The 17,180-nt window shown below is 43.5% G+C and overlaps 1 protein-coding gene across 1 annotated transcript in view; it reads left to right on the top strand.

The window, feature by feature from the left end:
* The first annotated feature begins 12,599 nt into the window (after positions 1-12,599).
* The window catches only part of DUSP22 (dual specificity phosphatase 22), an 81,170-nt gene continuing 76,589 nt past the window's right edge, over positions 12,600-17,180 (top strand). The window contains exon 1 of the mRNA XM_056521046.1: positions 12,600-12,801. Coding sequence (XP_056377021.1) covers positions 12,781-12,801 — 21 coding nt within the window. The 5' untranslated portion in view covers positions 12,600-12,780. The remainder of the gene's footprint in view (positions 12,802-17,180) is intronic.

The following is a 17,180-nucleotide window of genomic DNA, read 5'->3' as shown; positions in this document are numbered from 1 at the left end:
CCTCCTGGCTTGGACTTGGCTCGTTGATTGCATATTTCTGTGGTTTTAGGTTTATTTCTATTAGTTATGTGTGCCTCCAGCTGTTCATGAGCTTTGTCAGTTTTTTGGCAGTTTACTGTTTTGACTAGTGACTGCCCATCACTTATATAGATAGTGTGGTTGTGGATCCGCTTCCTAGGGCAGGTACGCAAGGAAGCAGGGACAGAGGGAGTGGGAAAGTTCAGGACTGCACTCTATCCCTGCCCAACATTAAAGCAATCTTGCTGTTTCATAGCATTCATGCAAATAAAACACTGAAGGCGATTTAAGCATAATCGTGAGTGCCTGGATTTTTTCACTCCTCTTCACAATCACTTGTCCACGAGCACCACAGCTACGTACGAGCAACGTCTCCTACTATCTACTCCAACAGTGAAAAATGAATCCCACAAAATTTGCTAAATTACATTTTAGATACAGTTTCACTTCAAAAACAATTATTTTCTTTTGATTCGCAGTATATTCTGTAGTAAAATAAATGGTGTAGCAACAAAGCAAAGTACAATTTGTCCTACAAACAAGCCTTTATATGGCTCTGTAGATGGAAAAATAAAACAGTTATGGTTTTTAGGCCAGGTTCACACGTCATAAAAATTTGCAGCTTATTTTATGTGGTATGTATGCTTTTGTATCCGTAATGCGGCAAAAAGCACCTGGAAAACAATCATAGCCTCTGTCGACAATGCAAAAACTAAAATTCTGATAACAAACCAGACTCCTCCATGCTAACTAGTTACGCGACCCCCGGCATGAATGGGAGAGCGAGAGTGAAAAAATAAATGAAAAAATAAATGAAAAAATAAATGAAAAAAAAAATGTGGTGGTGGGGCCCACATTGTAAGTTGGAATTGGGGGTTGGGGGGGATGAGATAGCATTACTGTTTTTGTTTTTTTTTGTTTTGTTTGTATACTTATATGGTGGTTTAGTTAGGGATGTGATGTGGGGGGTGGGAGAGGAGAGGTATTATTTAAATTGGTATGTGGGTGATATGGGTCGGACAGGGCAATGGAACCCGACTTGAGAAATGTATAGGGGAGTATGTAAAGAAAATGGAAAAGTAATTTAATAAAAAGAATGTATAATTATTGTTATTACAAATTTAAAAATAAAAAAAAGGACAAAAAATAAAATAAAAAATTCCCAGGTCATTAAGGGGTTATAAAATACAAGTTGTCCAGTACAAAATACAGGCTCTGTTGACAAAAAGGTACAGATCTTAGAAAATGAGGAGGACAGAAATGAAAGGGGTTATCCAGGAAAAAACTTATTTTTACATATCAACTGGCTCCAGAAAGTTAAACAGATTTGGAAATTACTTCTATTAAAAAATCTTAATCCTTTCAGTACTTATGAGCTTCTGAAGTTAAGGTTGTTCTTCTCTGCCTAAGTGATCTCTGATAACACGTGTCTCGGGAACCGAACAGTTTAGAAGCAAATCCCCATAGCAAACCTCTTCTAAACTGGGCGGTTCCCGAGACACGTGTCATCAGAGACAGCTCATAAGTAATGAAAGGATTAAGATTTTTTAATAGAAGTAATTTACAAATCTGTTTAACTTTCTGGAGCCAGTTGATATATATAAAAAAAGATTTTTTTTCCTGGATAACCCCTTTAAAGCAAAAAAAAATATTGCAGCAACTGAAAGGGGTTAGTCAATGATACATTTTCTGATAATCCATTAGTCTGAAATGGATAGCTAATTGGAATTATAGCAAACCATAAGGTGCCCATATACATTAGAGGAAATTCAGCCAAACCCATTGGATTTGGCAGGATTAGTCTCCTATGTCATTTGAAGGGGTTGTCCCATCTCTATTCTGATTGTAGGGAAGATAAATTAGGCATACATATATATATATATATATATATATATATATATATATATATATATATATATATATATATATATATATATTCTCCTTTTCCTAATAGAAAATTCATGAACCCCCAAGCATGCCTGCCTATAGGTGAATTGGGGTGAATGGCTATTAAATGTATAAATACAGTGTATATAAAGTCATTTTAGGTTACAAACAAATCACCAATGAGAAAAGACGAATATCAGGTAACTACCACTGATATACTGAAGAAAATGACACTTGGCTAAAGGATGGAAACTGGAAACCTGATTTAAATATTTTCATCATAAAAGGCCCATTCTTTCCCCTTCACAGCAAAGGACTAAAGTCATGTGGGAAATTAAATTAACTGAGAACAGTAACTATAACAGGAATGACTGTTTTATGATGATGGCAGAAATGTGAAAAGGGGTTTCCATTCAGAGGGTGAAATCTCCGGTGAATGACAGGATTTACATAGGTTTATTTTACCATTATGCATACACTTTTAGCAGATGTACTGAACTTCCACTGTACTGTACCTGTTGTTTCAAGCAACTTGTCAGGGTAGGCTGTCATGCAAGTAAATGAGGAACAGCAGTATTTATGGCCATTATAACTTGTATATTGTATTTTTCACTAGATTTCTGCCTTGTAGGCTTCATCTCAAATTTTCAGGTGTCCCTGAGCTGGTGGGTGAAGTCTAATCTCACAGAGGAGGATCCTGCTCTTCTATCTATTTATAATACACCTTACAAAGCAGCATAGAGGGCAATATAGAACAGTACTGAGCAGTCTAGGCTGTGAATAAAGCCCCAAGGTGAGATCTTATAAGTCCAGAAAGCTGGTGTGGTTTATCTCCAGTCTCCCTGCCTCTGGATCACTAGTCACCCCCTCTTCCATCTAATTGCCTCTTCCCTCTCCATAGACTCTATGCAGAATATAACTGATCCCACAGTGTATTAACACAACAAACACTTGAGATATCTTTTATATGGGCACTGTCAGATACAAAAAAAATTTATATGTTGTACATCTTGTCAAAACAATAGTTTTCCTAATATACTTATTCTTAAAAAAAATCACGTTTTATTAAAGAAAACAGCCTTTGAAAATCAGGCCACTAGGGGTCCCCATATCTCTTCAGACACTGACGATTCCTGCAGCAGCATCAGTGTGTCCAGGGGTCATAAACATGTCATGAACCCAAATAGCTGATTGACAAGGCTGTAGGCAGGACTAGCCTCTGCTATGATCCCGGCCTGTCTGCCTGTGTGAGCATGACTGGATCCACAGGATCAGTGCAAGGAGCATCATCTCAGGGGGCACAACTATATATTGCTGTAAGGTTTTCTACTGGCTATTTTTTTTAACTATTTTTTCTCTGCAGCTGCAGAGTTTAACACAGAAAACAGCTGATTGGCTGTTAAAGGCAGTGCGGGACTTTATACTGACAGCACTGCTCTGAGCTCTGTAACGACTGGTCAGCTGTTTCCTCCTGCTCTTCACAGCTCCCAGCAGCTCTTATCACAAAAGTCACAAATCAGTGCTGAACTCTGTGCCGGACTTTACTTGATTTGTGACTTATGTGATAACCTTACAGCACTGAGGGAGCTCCGGGAGCTGAGTGGGGAAGGGATGGTTCAACCACTCTACTCACATTTATCTAGATGTTCTTTTTCTATCCAAGTGCTTTCCAAACTGCCTCCAGCCATTGCAAAACTACAACTACAAGCATGCCTGGTCAGCCAAGGGATATCTGGGCATGCTGGGAGTTGTAATTTTCAGTTGACTCGCTCTAGAGATCAGTGAGTCAGAGCAGACTGAGGGAGGGGGAGGAGTCATCACAGTGAGGGAAAGAGAGGAACAGGCCCCCTCCTTCTGAAAGACTTGAAAAGACAGTGAGCAACATTACCAAGTAAATAAAAGGTAATTCTCAGAGAAATACAGGCCGTAGACACATGAAAATTACATGTACATGATCAGAATGAGGTACTGAGTAACATATAACAGTTTTTTTTTCGTGGGATCTGACAGGTACACTTTAACCCCTTGTCACAAATGGATGTTCATTAATGTTTATCTGCGGCTCCCGAGGTATGACGCGTGCTCAGCAGGTGAGTGTGCATTATACCCGGTGGGTCCCGGTTGCTATAGGCAAACAGAACACATGGCTAATGCCGGACATCACCAATTGGGCTGATGTCCAGCATTAACCCTTTAGACGCGGTGGTCAAACAAAAGTAAATATTGCCAGTTAGCTGGTGCTGTTCGGGACCGCCACGGTGAAATCGCGGCGTCCCGAAAAGCTTGCAGTACAGGAGGAGGATCCCTACCTGCCTTCTCACTGTCCGATCGCTGAATGACTACTCCGCGCCGAAGGTCCAGGCAGGAGCAGTCGAGTGGCGATAACAATGATCAGTGCCATGCTATTGCATGGCAGTGAACAGTGTAAGAGATCAGTGTATGATCAGAGTCTTTTACCATGTTACTCAAGGACTTCTATTAAAGAATTAGGGGATAAAGTGTCAGAAAAAACGCCAACAAACATGGTGTTTTTTTTTCACCTATAGAAGTCTGTAAAAGGAATGACAACACAATTAAAAAAAAATTAAAATAACATCACTTCCATACCATGAGGGACTGGTATTGTATCCTTTGAGAAACCCCTGATTAAATGGGGGGGGGGGGGGGGAACGCATCAGGTTACTTGTGATAGGTATAGCCCTTATTTTTCTAATGACTGATCAATATATTAATATTAAAATGCCATTGCTGCTGGAAAATATCTGGTCCCTTATCCTTTAACCCAGATATATCAGAATGCTAAATACAAAACATTTCATCTTATCACTTTGCCCTTTCACTAAGACTAGAGCCTTGAGATGGAGACTCTGAATACAGGACGTCTAAACATTGGACTTCGTGGAAAGATGAAGAAATCTCAAGCTAGAAGCCTTGCAAGAAAAGACTTGCTACACCACAAATGACTAAATCAGCATATAGAATGACGCATAGTTTTATCCATCATCCTATATACTCAGAATGTTATCTGCTCGTGACTCCAAACAGAGGCCCTGAGACGACCCCATGTGGGAATAAGAAAGACTAAACATCTAATGAGCAGGGAACTTTTTCCAAGAAATTAATGGACACTAGATATGCTAAAATATACGAACGCAATATTTGAACAACCAACCAAACTGTAACATATTAATTGTGATGTCATAATCAATCCTCCTACTTTGCACAATGTTAAAACCAACTGTTTAAAGAATTAAAGAAGAACTCCCCGGGGTACCGAGGAGGGAACCCATACCAACCTGGCCTGGTGTGAATTCTCTTACATCGGAAATTAGTATAATGATAGTCACTCACAGATTAATCCATCCTTAACACTTGTATATCTTTTTATAACACTGTCACTATTACACTGGTGTATGTAGAGTTAGATTTTTCTTGTCTGTTTAGAGGTGTTATCTTGACTCCTAATTGTTATATATTTTTTTTTAAAGCATTAATTTAAGTTTTGCACGTTAACTGTACATACACCACCAACAAGGTGGAATAATAAACATGAACAATGGCCCAATAAAGACAAACACACTCACACAGACGCAAACACACATCCCGGCAACTCCAACCCCTCCCAGCCTACCCCCCAAAGGGCAACAGTACACCATTAAATCCTACTTTTTATACTAACCGGAGGGTCCGCTGACACATCCAGCAGAAGCAAAGGGGTCAAATTTCTTAGGGAACTTGCAACTCACATATAGGGCTTGATACAACAGGATATATTGGTTGACCATATGTAGTCAACGGGACAGCGGGGGAGGAGAACTATCCTTCCAGGTCATCACAACCCCTTTACGAGCACAGAATAACAGAAAGCGAAGTAGCAAACGTCTGTGGGAGCCAGAGACTACGTCATTAATAACTCCCAGAAAGCAAACCACCGAAGTAAACAAGAAAGGAAAGTCCAGATTATCAGCAAGAAATTTCATTACCTCCCTCCAGAAGACAGTGACAACAGGACACTCCCATACTGCATGCAGAAAAGTCCAAACTTCCACAGAGCATCAAAAACATAAATCAGGCTGAGATACACCAATGCGTTTAAGCTTAGCAGGGGCATAATATAACCTAGAACATATCTTGATTGTATGAGCATATTTTGACTACTGACCACTGTAGCATATTAAGAACCCTCAACATCCTTCCATTGACTGTCAGACAGATCAGGTATATCAGCCACCCATTTTTGAAAGGCCTGTAAGAAGGGGTTAGGTCCCAGCATCTGGAGGAGCGCACAAGCTTGAGTAAGGGGTTTAGAAAGGTCCGTAATGCCGAGGAGAAGTTCCACCTCAGAAAACACAGGGGTAAACGCCAGGGAGCCAAAGTGCGCCTGAACTGCATGTCGGAGTTGGAGATACCTAAAGAAGGCATCTCCAGGGATGTCATAACGTTCCTTCATATCTGAAAAGGACAAGAAAACTTGATCCTCCTTAAACAGGTGAAACACAAATTTGACTCCATGAGGTCCCAAAAACCAGCCTCCTGTAACCCATGTAGGTGAGGTAAATGTATATTCCCCCACAAGGGTGCCATAGGAGAAACCAGCGGTTGTGGAAATTTACTCGACACCACGGACCACACTTCATAGGATCCCATGAGCACACCAGCCAGGGCCGTTGCCGAATTCGACAGATACAGATCAATCCACCACACTGCATAGACCAATTGGGAACCAAGAAAATAATTATACATATCAGGGGCCGCCAGGCCACCATGCCTTTTAAGGGCCTGGAGAAGAGCCCGACCAAGTCTGGCAGAATTCCCCTGCCAATAAAAGGATCCCAGAGCACCACACAAAGTATTAAAATATGTCCTAGGGGGAATCACAGGCGCCCAGTGAAAAAGGTTTCAAAATTTAGCAAGGTATATCAGTTAAAAAATATTGATCCTACCCGCTAAGGAGAGAGGAAGTGGGGACCAGGCGTTCAACCGCTCCACAGTGGAACTGAAGAGTGGATCTAAGTTCAACTACATATAATCTAGCAGGGACATAGTCACCTTCACCCCAAGTATCTGAAACGGGAAACCATTTGTACCCCGGCCGGAGGATGGTAAGGAAGGGGAACTCCAGACGAGAGAGCCATCAATGAGGACTTAGCCCAATTAACCTGCAAGGCCGATATGATATTAAATCTGTCAAGTAGGTCAATAAGGGACAGGAAAGAGCCCTCAGCATCCGCCAAGTACACCAGTGTGTCATCTGCATAAAGGGAAACCTTCTCTACAATAGATCCCCTGGGGATACCACAAATATCAGGAGCCCTACGAATAGCTGCAGCCAAGGGTCCCATCGCCAGTGCAAAGAGAAAAGGAGAGAGCGGGCACCCCTGTCGCGTCCCACGACCCAGGCTAAAAGGAGCAGACACAGTCATATTAGTGTGAATAGCCCTAGGACTATCGTAAAGTAAACGAACCCAAGCACAGAAACGAGGTCCAATTCCAAACACACCCAATACTTCACAGAGATACGGCCACAGAACCAAATCAAAGTCTTTATTAATATCTAAGCTGACTACCACACCTGTAGAAAAGCCTTCCCCCCACAGCAGCTATGTTGAGTTGCAGGCGCTTCACATTAACATCAGTAGTCCTACCTGGCATAAACCCAGTTTGGTCAGGATGAACAACATAATTAATGACCCCGTACAGCCAGGTAGCCAATACTCTAGCAAAAATCTTAATATCAAAATTCAATAAGGAAATAGGTCTATAAAAGTCAGGCAGTAGCGGATCTTTTCCAGGCTTAGGAAACACTACAATCAAAGCCTCTCTCATAGAGTCTGGAAGAGCATCTGCGTCCGCTATGGAGTGAAACAATTTGAGAAGTATAGGGGCCAATCGTTTTTCATTCATCCTGAACCAATCACCTATCATACCATCTAAACCAGGGGTCTTCTCCTGAGGGAGATCTCTAATAGCCCGTTCAACCGCCTCAACTGAAAAGGGGGCATGTAGGAAGGAAGGCCACTTAGTAGGGGTAGCATACAAGGAGGAGAAAAAGTCCTTAACCCCTTAACGACGCAGGACGTATATTTACATCCTGCGCCGGCTTCCGCGATATGAAGCGGGATTGCGCCGCGATCCCGCATCATATCGCGTGGGTCCCGGCGCTAATCAACGGCCGGGACCCGCGGCTAATACCACACATCGCCGATCGCGGCGTTGTGCGGTATTAACCCTTTAGAAGCGGCGGTCAAAGCTGACCGCCGCTTCTAAAGTGAAACTGAAAGTATCCCGGCTGCTCAGTCGGGCTGTTCGGGACCGCCGCGGTAAAATCGCGGCGTCCCGAACAGCTGATCGGACACCGGGAGGGCCCTTACCTGCCTCCTCGGTGTCCGATCGACGAATGACTGCTCCGTGCCTGAGATCCAGGCAGGAGCAGTCAAGCGCCGATAATGCTGATCACAGGCGTGTTAATACACGCCTGTGATCAGGATGAGAGATCAGTGTGTGCAGTGTTATAGGTCCCTATGGGACCTATAACACTGCAAAAAAAAAGTAAAAAAAAAGTGTTAATAAAGGTCATTTAACCCCTTCCCTAATAAAAGTTTGAATCACCCCCCTTTTCCCATAAGAAAAATAAAACAGTGTAAAAAAGAATAAAAATAAACATATGTGGTATCGCCGCGTGCGTAAATGTCCGAACTATAAAAATATATCATTAATTAAGCCGTACGGTTAATGGCGTACGCGCAAAAAAATTCCAAACTCCAAAAAAGCGTATTTTGGTAACTTTTTATAACATTAAAAAATGAATAAAAAGTGATCAAAAAGTCAGATCAAAACAAAAATCATACCAATAAAAACTTCAGATCACGGCGCAAAAAATAGTCCTCATACTGCCCCGTACGTGGAAAAATAAAAAAGTTATAGGGGTCAGAAGATGACATTTTTAAACGTATAAATTTTCCTGCATGTAGTTATGATTTTTTCCAGAAGTGCGACAAAATCAAACCTATATAAGTAGGGGATCATTTTAACCGTATGGACCTACAGAATAATGATAAGGTGTCATTTTTGCCGAAATATGCACTGCGTAGAAACGGAAGCCCCCAAAAGTTACAAAATGGCGGTTTTTTTTTCGATTTTGTCGCACAATGATTTTTTTTTCCGTTTCGCCGTGCATTTTTGGGTAAAATGACTAATGTCACTGCAAAGTAGAATTGGCGACGCAAAAAATAAGCCATAATATGGATTTTTAGGTGGAAAATTGAAAGGGTTATGATTTTTAAAAGGTAAGGAGGAAAAAACGAAAGTGCAAAAACGGAAAAACCCTGAGTCCTTAAGGGGTTAAAAACAGTGTTACTCAACAAAGGATCAGTCATCACCCCACCATATGTGCCCCTGATACTCGGGATAGAGACAGCCGGGTGACTAGTAGGCGCTAAATACACCAGCAGTTTACATTTTTTGTCCCGAAATGCAAACAGGGAAGCCTCCCTATCCACCATGCGCAACTGGACCCTATCCTTCTGGATGACCAGCAGAGATCTCTGAGCCCTGGCCCACGCCCTCTCTTTCTCAGGGGAAGGGTCCCGAACATACGCTACCTCCAATACCCCCACTTCCTGCAACAGCTTAACCTCCATAGCTGACCTAATTTTCCTCTGACCCGCTACTCCCGCTATAAAGGCATCTCTAACCGTGGCTTTATACGCGTCCCATTGCCTAAAGGGTCAGGGTAAGAATCATTATGCTCCCAATATTTGGCATGGGCAACCCCCAGAGCATCCACAACTGCCTCCGCCTGTAACCACCCAGGATGCATGCGCCAGATGCGAGAAGAAGGGCAGGGGTCTAGATGAAGAACTACCAGTATAGCTGAGTGGTCTGAGATCCCCTCAGTGGTGTAGGAAAGGTCTCTTACTGCCCAAAGTAGTGTCTCAGTTGCCAGAGCGAGGTCAATGAAAAACCAGCATTTTAGTGAAAAAAAATAATTTCCATCTACACATCTACACATTAAGGCTCACTGTACCCCTTGTTACGTTCCTTGAGGGGTTCAGTTTGCAAAATAGTATACCATGTGTTCTTTTTTTTTTTTTTTTTTTTGCTGTTCTGGCACTATAGGGGCTTCCTAAATGCAACATGCCCCCCATAAACCATTTCAGCAAAATTCACTCTCCAAAATCCGATTCTCGCTCCTTCCATTCTGAGCCCTCTACTGCGCCCGACGAATACTTTACATACACATATGAGGTATTTCCTTACTAGAGAGAAATTTAGCTACAAATTTTGGGGGTATTTCTCTCCTCTTACCCCTTGTAGAAATTCAAAAAATGGCTCTACAAGAACATGCGAGTATAAAAAATGAAGATTTTGAATTTTCTCCTTCACGTTGCTGCTATTCCTGTGAAACACCTAAAGGGTTAACACACTTTCTGAATGTGCAGTTTCTATACTGGGGTCATTTATGGGGTATTTCTCACAAAAAAAGCCCCTCAAATCCATTTCAAACTTAACTGGTCCCTGAAAAATTCAGATTTTTAATTTTTTGTGAAAATTTTGAAAATTGCTGCTACACTTTGAAGCCCTCTAATGTCTTCAAAAAGTTAAAACATGTCAACTTTATGATGCCAACATAAAGTAGACAAATAGTATTTGTGAATCAATATATAATTTATTTGGAATGTCCATTTTCCTTGCAAGCAGAACGTTTCAAAGTTAGAAAAATGCTAAATTGTCATGAAAAAACTGTCTTGGAATCAGAATAAAAGGTAAAAGCATCTCAGAGGTTTTAATGCATAAAGTGAAAGTGGTCAGAAATGAACATAAGTCCTTAAGGTGAAAATGGGTCCCTAAATGGTTAAGTTCCAGGACACAGGGGTGTAACCATATGCCCGGTGTCCTGAACAGGTTAAAAGCATAGCATGATGAGACTTCTATGGGAGGAGAAAAAAAAAATTTGTTTGGGTTTTATTTTGAAGTTTTTTCTTTGTCGCAACGCCCCCCCCCAAAAAAAAAAAAAAAAAAAAAAATCAATAGAAAACTTTGAGTCACATGATAAAAAAGAATCATAATTTGTAAAGAGAAAATCACAAGGCATAAAATGCCAAAGAAAAAAAATGCCAATTCTTATAAAAACGACACAAAAACTGCATCTTAAAAGAGCAAAACAAGATGGTGGTTTTTAGTGCCTTCATACATGCAGTGTGTGATCCTACCCTTAGGCTGGATTTCCTCTAGTCACTTTTTGGAATACCTCTACTGCAGTTTTTGTGTGTCATTTTTTAGGGCCAAAAATGTTGTTTCCAGATGCTGTTTGGGAGTTAATAGGGAAATATGAACGCTAGATCCACATGACGTTTTTAATTTTGGCGCCTTCTTTCACGCTCTTCTGGCATTTTTAGACTCAGTGGCAGTTTTCTAGGATCACTGCATTTTGGGGGTATGGCGTGTTTTTTTCCCCATTAAATCTTGGGGTTTGGAATAAACACCACGTATGATTGTATATTGGTGTTTTTCCAGCATTTCCCCCCCCAATTCTTCAATACAAATCCTTTGAGTCACATGATGAAAGAATCACATGACTTGTAATGAGAGAAATGCCTATATTAATGTGATAAATATGGTGCTGGTCCTTATTTTCTACTTCAGTACTTCACATTGTATGGTGCCTCCTCTGCAACTTTTTAACCCATGCGCCAAAATGTGCGACTTTTAGGGTGTGGTCCCACATACTGCATATGCAGTGTATTTCCCTCTGCACAAAATCTGCAGCAGCAGTGGGAAATACGCTGCGTATTCCTCGCTCACATACCAGCAGCAGCCCTATGTGTGTAGTGAGTTTTGGAGGCGGGGCCACGTACCAGTGTGACACTTTACTGCTGCTTGTGTTGTACGTAGGACCGCACCTTTAAATAACATTGTCCACAGCCAGTTTTGTAAGCCAGGTCAGGGCTGGTGTAGATTTGCAACTCTGGGTTTGCGCCAAACTATGTGACAAACTAAGAGCAGGAAGACACAGAGTGCAGTCGCAGCATATTTCACGCTGCGGATGTGACAACCACAGTCACAGAGGCACTGCAGAGTAAGCTCCAGGCTGCAGCCAGGTAGCTCCACGTGTCCGCTCTTAGTAGCATGCTTACCGTTATAGAAATCCGCAACAACAAGCCGCCACACAGAGCCACTCGGCCACAACCGGGAGCTTGCTCTGCAGCACCTCTGTGACTGCCATTGGCGCATCTTCAGCGTGAATTACGCTGCGGTCCCCTCGTCCCCCGTGTGACCCTACCCTGAAAAGTCGCAATAGTTAAATTCCTTACCACTGCAAAAAAACTAACCAAAATGGTGACTATCACAGTGTGATTTCAGAAAGCTTCTAATTGAAAAATCGCACCACTGCGCCAAACATAATGCTCCAAACTACCAACGTAAAGGTAATAAATTCCGCCAATTATTTTGGGGGGAAAAATGTCACAAAAACTGCATCTGGTAGGCCAATTTTTGGGGGTGCTTTCTTTTTAAGACCCCCTCCCAAAATAACAAAAACAAAAATAGCCAAATATATAGTAGTGTGTCATCCCAGCAGCCTTGCTATTCTTGGACCTCAGTGATAACTGTGTCACGTTGTATTCTCCCTGAGCAGTGACGATACCGGCAGCCGCCAGCAGGTGTCAGTGACGAGCCTGGGTGAGTAACAGAGGAGGAGACAGTGCGGGTGAGGCGGGGAGCTGCTCCAGCTGTTACTGACGGATCACTGACAAGTCCTGAGCCGGGGCAGCCAGATCCCAGGGGCAGGAGCGCCGGGCACACGTGTACTAGCTGCTGTACGGCTGCTGATGCTTTGCTTCGTTGTGTGCGTGTAAGTGCGCTGCAGCCGCTGTCATGGGTAATGGAATGAACAAGGTACAGTACACACTGCACGGCTTTTCTCTACTTGTTTCTGTGTGTTGCGCACGGCGTGTCCAGAGGGAGAGGCGCGCACTTGTCCTGATGGCACCATGCCCCACCCTGTGGAGGAGAACCGGGCACAGGATGCACAGCACACATAGCGGGGGTACCCTGGTGTGCGGGCACCTTCCTGTGGGTGGCCTCCGTGCCCAGTGACCTCACTCAGGGGTGTGCCCGCCTGTCACTTCCTCGTGTGTGTTCTATAGGCCGGTCCTAGTGCTCATCATAGACAGGCTGGGGTGTGAGTGCCCCATGTGCTGGAGAAAGAACACCCCCATTGTGTCATCTAGAGAGCAGGAACTTCCACAACTAGCAATCCCAAAATAGGCTGAGTACCAGAATGATGCCCCTCCAGTCCCTTTCTATACTATGCCCCCATTGATGACCTCACTGCCCTTGGGGAGGGCGACTCTACTATTCCTATTCTCCAACATCCCGCCCTCACAACTTTTAAGATGTTCCATGAAAGTATTGGGGCGGAATGCTGACCACATTCTTCAGTACGGTGTCCATTTTAGGACATCGTCAGCCGTAACTCCGTCAGGCGAAACAGCGTCCCGCCTCCTCTCTCGGACCAATCTCATCCGAAACTCCCTCATCCGAAACTCCCTCATCCGAAACTCCCTCATCCGAAACTCCCTCATCCGAAACTCCCTCATCCGAAACTCCCTCATCCGAAACTCAGTCATCCCTCAGACAAAAAATACGGGTTCTGCTGTACGTGCTATTCAGTGTCGGCTCCGCTATAGAGACTCTGTGGAACATGTACTGTCTGTAGTACACATGCAAGTTTCACGGTTTCGACTATGCTGTGCAGTGTCAGCTCTGCTATGCGGAAGTGCGTCTGAAGAAAGAATCGTCTGAGACATGACAGAGTTTCAGAGGAGGGCGTTGTGGCTGAAGGATGACAGCAATTGGAGTGAGGGAAGAGGCGGGACGCTGTTTCGCCTGATGGAGACGGAGTTGCGGCTGATGACTGACGGTGATTGGTCTGAGGAAGGAGGCGGGACGCTGTTTCGCCTGATGGAGACGGAGTTGCGGCTGATGACTGACGGTGTCTGACGACTGATGACTGACGGCGTCCATTTTAAGACATCGCCAGTCGTCAGCCGTAACTGCGTCCCTCATCAGGCGAAACAGCGTCCCGCCTCCTTCCTCGGACCGAGGAAGGAGGCGGGACGCTGTTTCGCCTGATGAGGGACTCAGTTACGGCTGAGGACTGGCGATGTCTTAAAATGGACGCCGTACTTCTGGACCTTCTGTAGTTGTCCCTCTGTGTTCACTGCTGGAGTGACAAAACTACAACTCCCAGCATGCTCGGACAGCCGTTGGCTGTCCGGGCATGCTGGGAGTTGTAGTTTTGCCACAGCTGAAGTCACCCGGGTTGGGAAACACTGTTATACACAGTAGCCAGTCTGAGGAGGTGAAGCACTTGCATGCAGCCATATAAGGGTGTGTTCACACATGGCAGATTTGTTGAAGTCCTTCTTAAGACAGGAACTCTCTTCTGTGCATCCGAATGGGGTTGTCTTCTGCACCACATGGATTTCTACAGAGGCAGAAGGCGTTCAATGAATATGGCAATGCCTGACACGTGACTATATAATAAAACCACCCCCCCAAAAAAACAACCTCTTCCAGATTTCCCGTGACAAATGTTTGGTTCCATCACATAACCATGCATGTGGGCCATGAGAAGACCACCAGTCACTTTTTAATGCAGTTTTGGTTGGTCATCTCAAAGCAGTCTCGCTATACCCTTGCAGCCCTATACAAACTTTTAGCACAGATGGCACCCATCCCTGTGAGCAGACAATTATGGCATGTGCCATCAGATGCTGTATGTGAGGAGGTAATTTCTAGAAGCAATACTTATATCAGAAGCTATCTCCATATATATATATATATATATATATATATATATATATATATATATATATATATATATATAATCACTGTCTGGATCTTGTAGACAGCACACAGAGGACGTGCGGCTCCATAATAGAGTTGAATGCATGCCATTTACTACCATACAGGCCCCAACTAGAGATGAGCGAACTTACAGTAAATTCGATTCGTCACGAACTTCTCGGCTCGGCAGTTGATGACTTTTCCTGCATAAATTAGTTCAGCTTTCAGGTGCTCCGGTGGGCTGGAAAAGGTGGATACAGTCCTAGGAGTATCCAACTTTTCCAGCCTACCGGAGCACCTGAAGGCTGAACTAATTTACGCAGGATAAGTCATCAACTGCCGAGCCGAGAAGTTCGTGACGAATCGAATCTACTGTAAGTTCGCTCATCTCTAGTCCCAACACCATCAGCCCTAAAGCATAGGGCATGAAGTCAGGTAGACTACCATACCATAAGGGTATCTTCATACAATATATTTAGTCTCAGTGGATGCCTATGAAATCCTTCAGCGCCAGGACCGCGCAGACTTGCACACTCACCATTGACGGCAATGCAGTCCGCACGTAATTCTGCAGAAAGAATGAAAATGTTCATTCATTCGGCGGATCGATTTTTTTATTTTTTATTTTTTGCTGCCGCTGAAATTCCGCAGTGTGAATGGGTCAGCGGAAGACTCCCACCAATGTTAAGGTTCATACAGCGGAATTCCTGAGCACATTTTATCCTATTTGGACTAAGGGTGTCTGATGTGAAGAACAGGTGGAAGTTGAGCTTTGGAGGTACACTGTATTGACTGTTATTTGTGAAGTCAAAAGTGAAGCAAGCAAAAGCCGTGTTGTTCTATAAAACCCTGCTTGCTAAAAATTAGCCCAGATCTTGTAGACCAGTGGTTCTCAACCTTTTTGGTGACTGTACCCACAAAGGCTGAAAGTATGTCCGCGGGTACCCCCCAACCCCCCCCCCCCCCCGTGTGGAACTTGCGCGTGAGGGGTACCGTCTGACAAAAGGCGTGTGCTTACCTTTATACTAATGCAATACTTAATCCCCTTGTGCCATTATTCTCCCCTCCATCTTAATCCCCTTGTTCCATTATTATCCAATTTGTCAAAAGGGAGTTAGAGGGAGGGGGAATAATGGCACTAGGGGATAAAGATGGAGGGAGGAGGGATAACCATTACCCCCGCCCCCTCCATGTAATCCCCTTTTGCCATAATTCCCCGATCCCTCTGATTCCCCCCCCCCCATCTTAATGCCCTTGTGCCATTATTTCTCTGCCCCCCCCCCGGTTCCCCTGGGCTAACATATATAACATCCCTCCCTCCCATACACTTAGTTTTTACTTTTTTTTCCCCCCCCCATTACCCAACTTGTTCTGGTACCGCTCCCAGAGTCCCGTTCAGCATCACACTGAAGGGTGACTTCCTCCTGCGCTGTGCGGCTCCTCTGTCACATGATCTCCCCAGCAACCATGCCGCTCACCTAAAGTGGCCGCGATACTTTACTGAGAGCTGCCGCGGCCATGTCCTGCAATGCGCTGACAAATACTGGCCAATGAATGGCTGGTATTTTGCAGTGTTTTGCGTACCCCCGCACAACCGGTGGTGTACCACGGGTTGAGAACCTCTGCTGTAGATGAATGGTCATTTACAAATCCTATTACAAGGCTGCACAGTCGATTGCCAGACCATTTGTGAAGCCCTTTAATGCCAACGCTTGCCAGCTGCATATCCCGTTACATGGGAACTTGTAGCTGATGAGCGTTTTTATTTTGACAGGTCCCAGTTGGCTAACATATGGTTTGCATGTTCGTCTGCTGATCGCTTACCCATACACAGTGCAATTGGGTCAACAATTGTCTTGTATAATGGGGCCAATTACTACACAAAAAAAAAACATACACATCCTATGCTTTTATCATGCGGTTAATAGCTGGGGTGTAACATATTTTATACGTGTTTAAGGGTGCATTCACCCCATGGTTCATGTTTGCGGATTTATATTACAAAAAACACATAGAACCACATTTGTTGCTATATCCATAGACAGACATTGAGAATCCTTAGTAAAATAGTGAATCAGGTTTGTACGATTTGGAACAGTTGCAGTTTAGTCCGTTTTCCTGCTGAACAAAAAATCACCTACCACGGTTTTGTCTGTTGTTTTAAAACTGTATTTATTTAATAGTATTAAAGTGAATAAGAACCAAATAAAACTATACAGTTTTAGCTCATATGGTTTTGATATATCTAAATCGTAAAGCGTCTATGTTTAGGCGCTGTTCAGGCGCAAGCAGCATATTTTGAGACTTTTATGCGCCTTTTCATATAGACCGTTTTAATCTTTCTCCTACCTGTAGAACTTTTTCTTTCTGGCCATGCAGTGGTCACGTATTTATCATTTGTGACTTTTGTCAAAAGTCGCTAT

The sequence above is a fragment of the Hyla sarda genome, chromosome 5 (assembly GCF_029499605.1).
Source record: "Hyla sarda isolate aHylSar1 chromosome 5, aHylSar1.hap1, whole genome shotgun sequence".
NCBI classification, from domain to species: Eukaryota; Metazoa; Chordata; class Amphibia; order Anura; family Hylidae; genus Hyla; species Hyla sarda.
The sequence above is the reverse complement of the archived record's forward strand: the minus strand, read 5'-3'. Positions and strand labels throughout refer to the sequence as shown.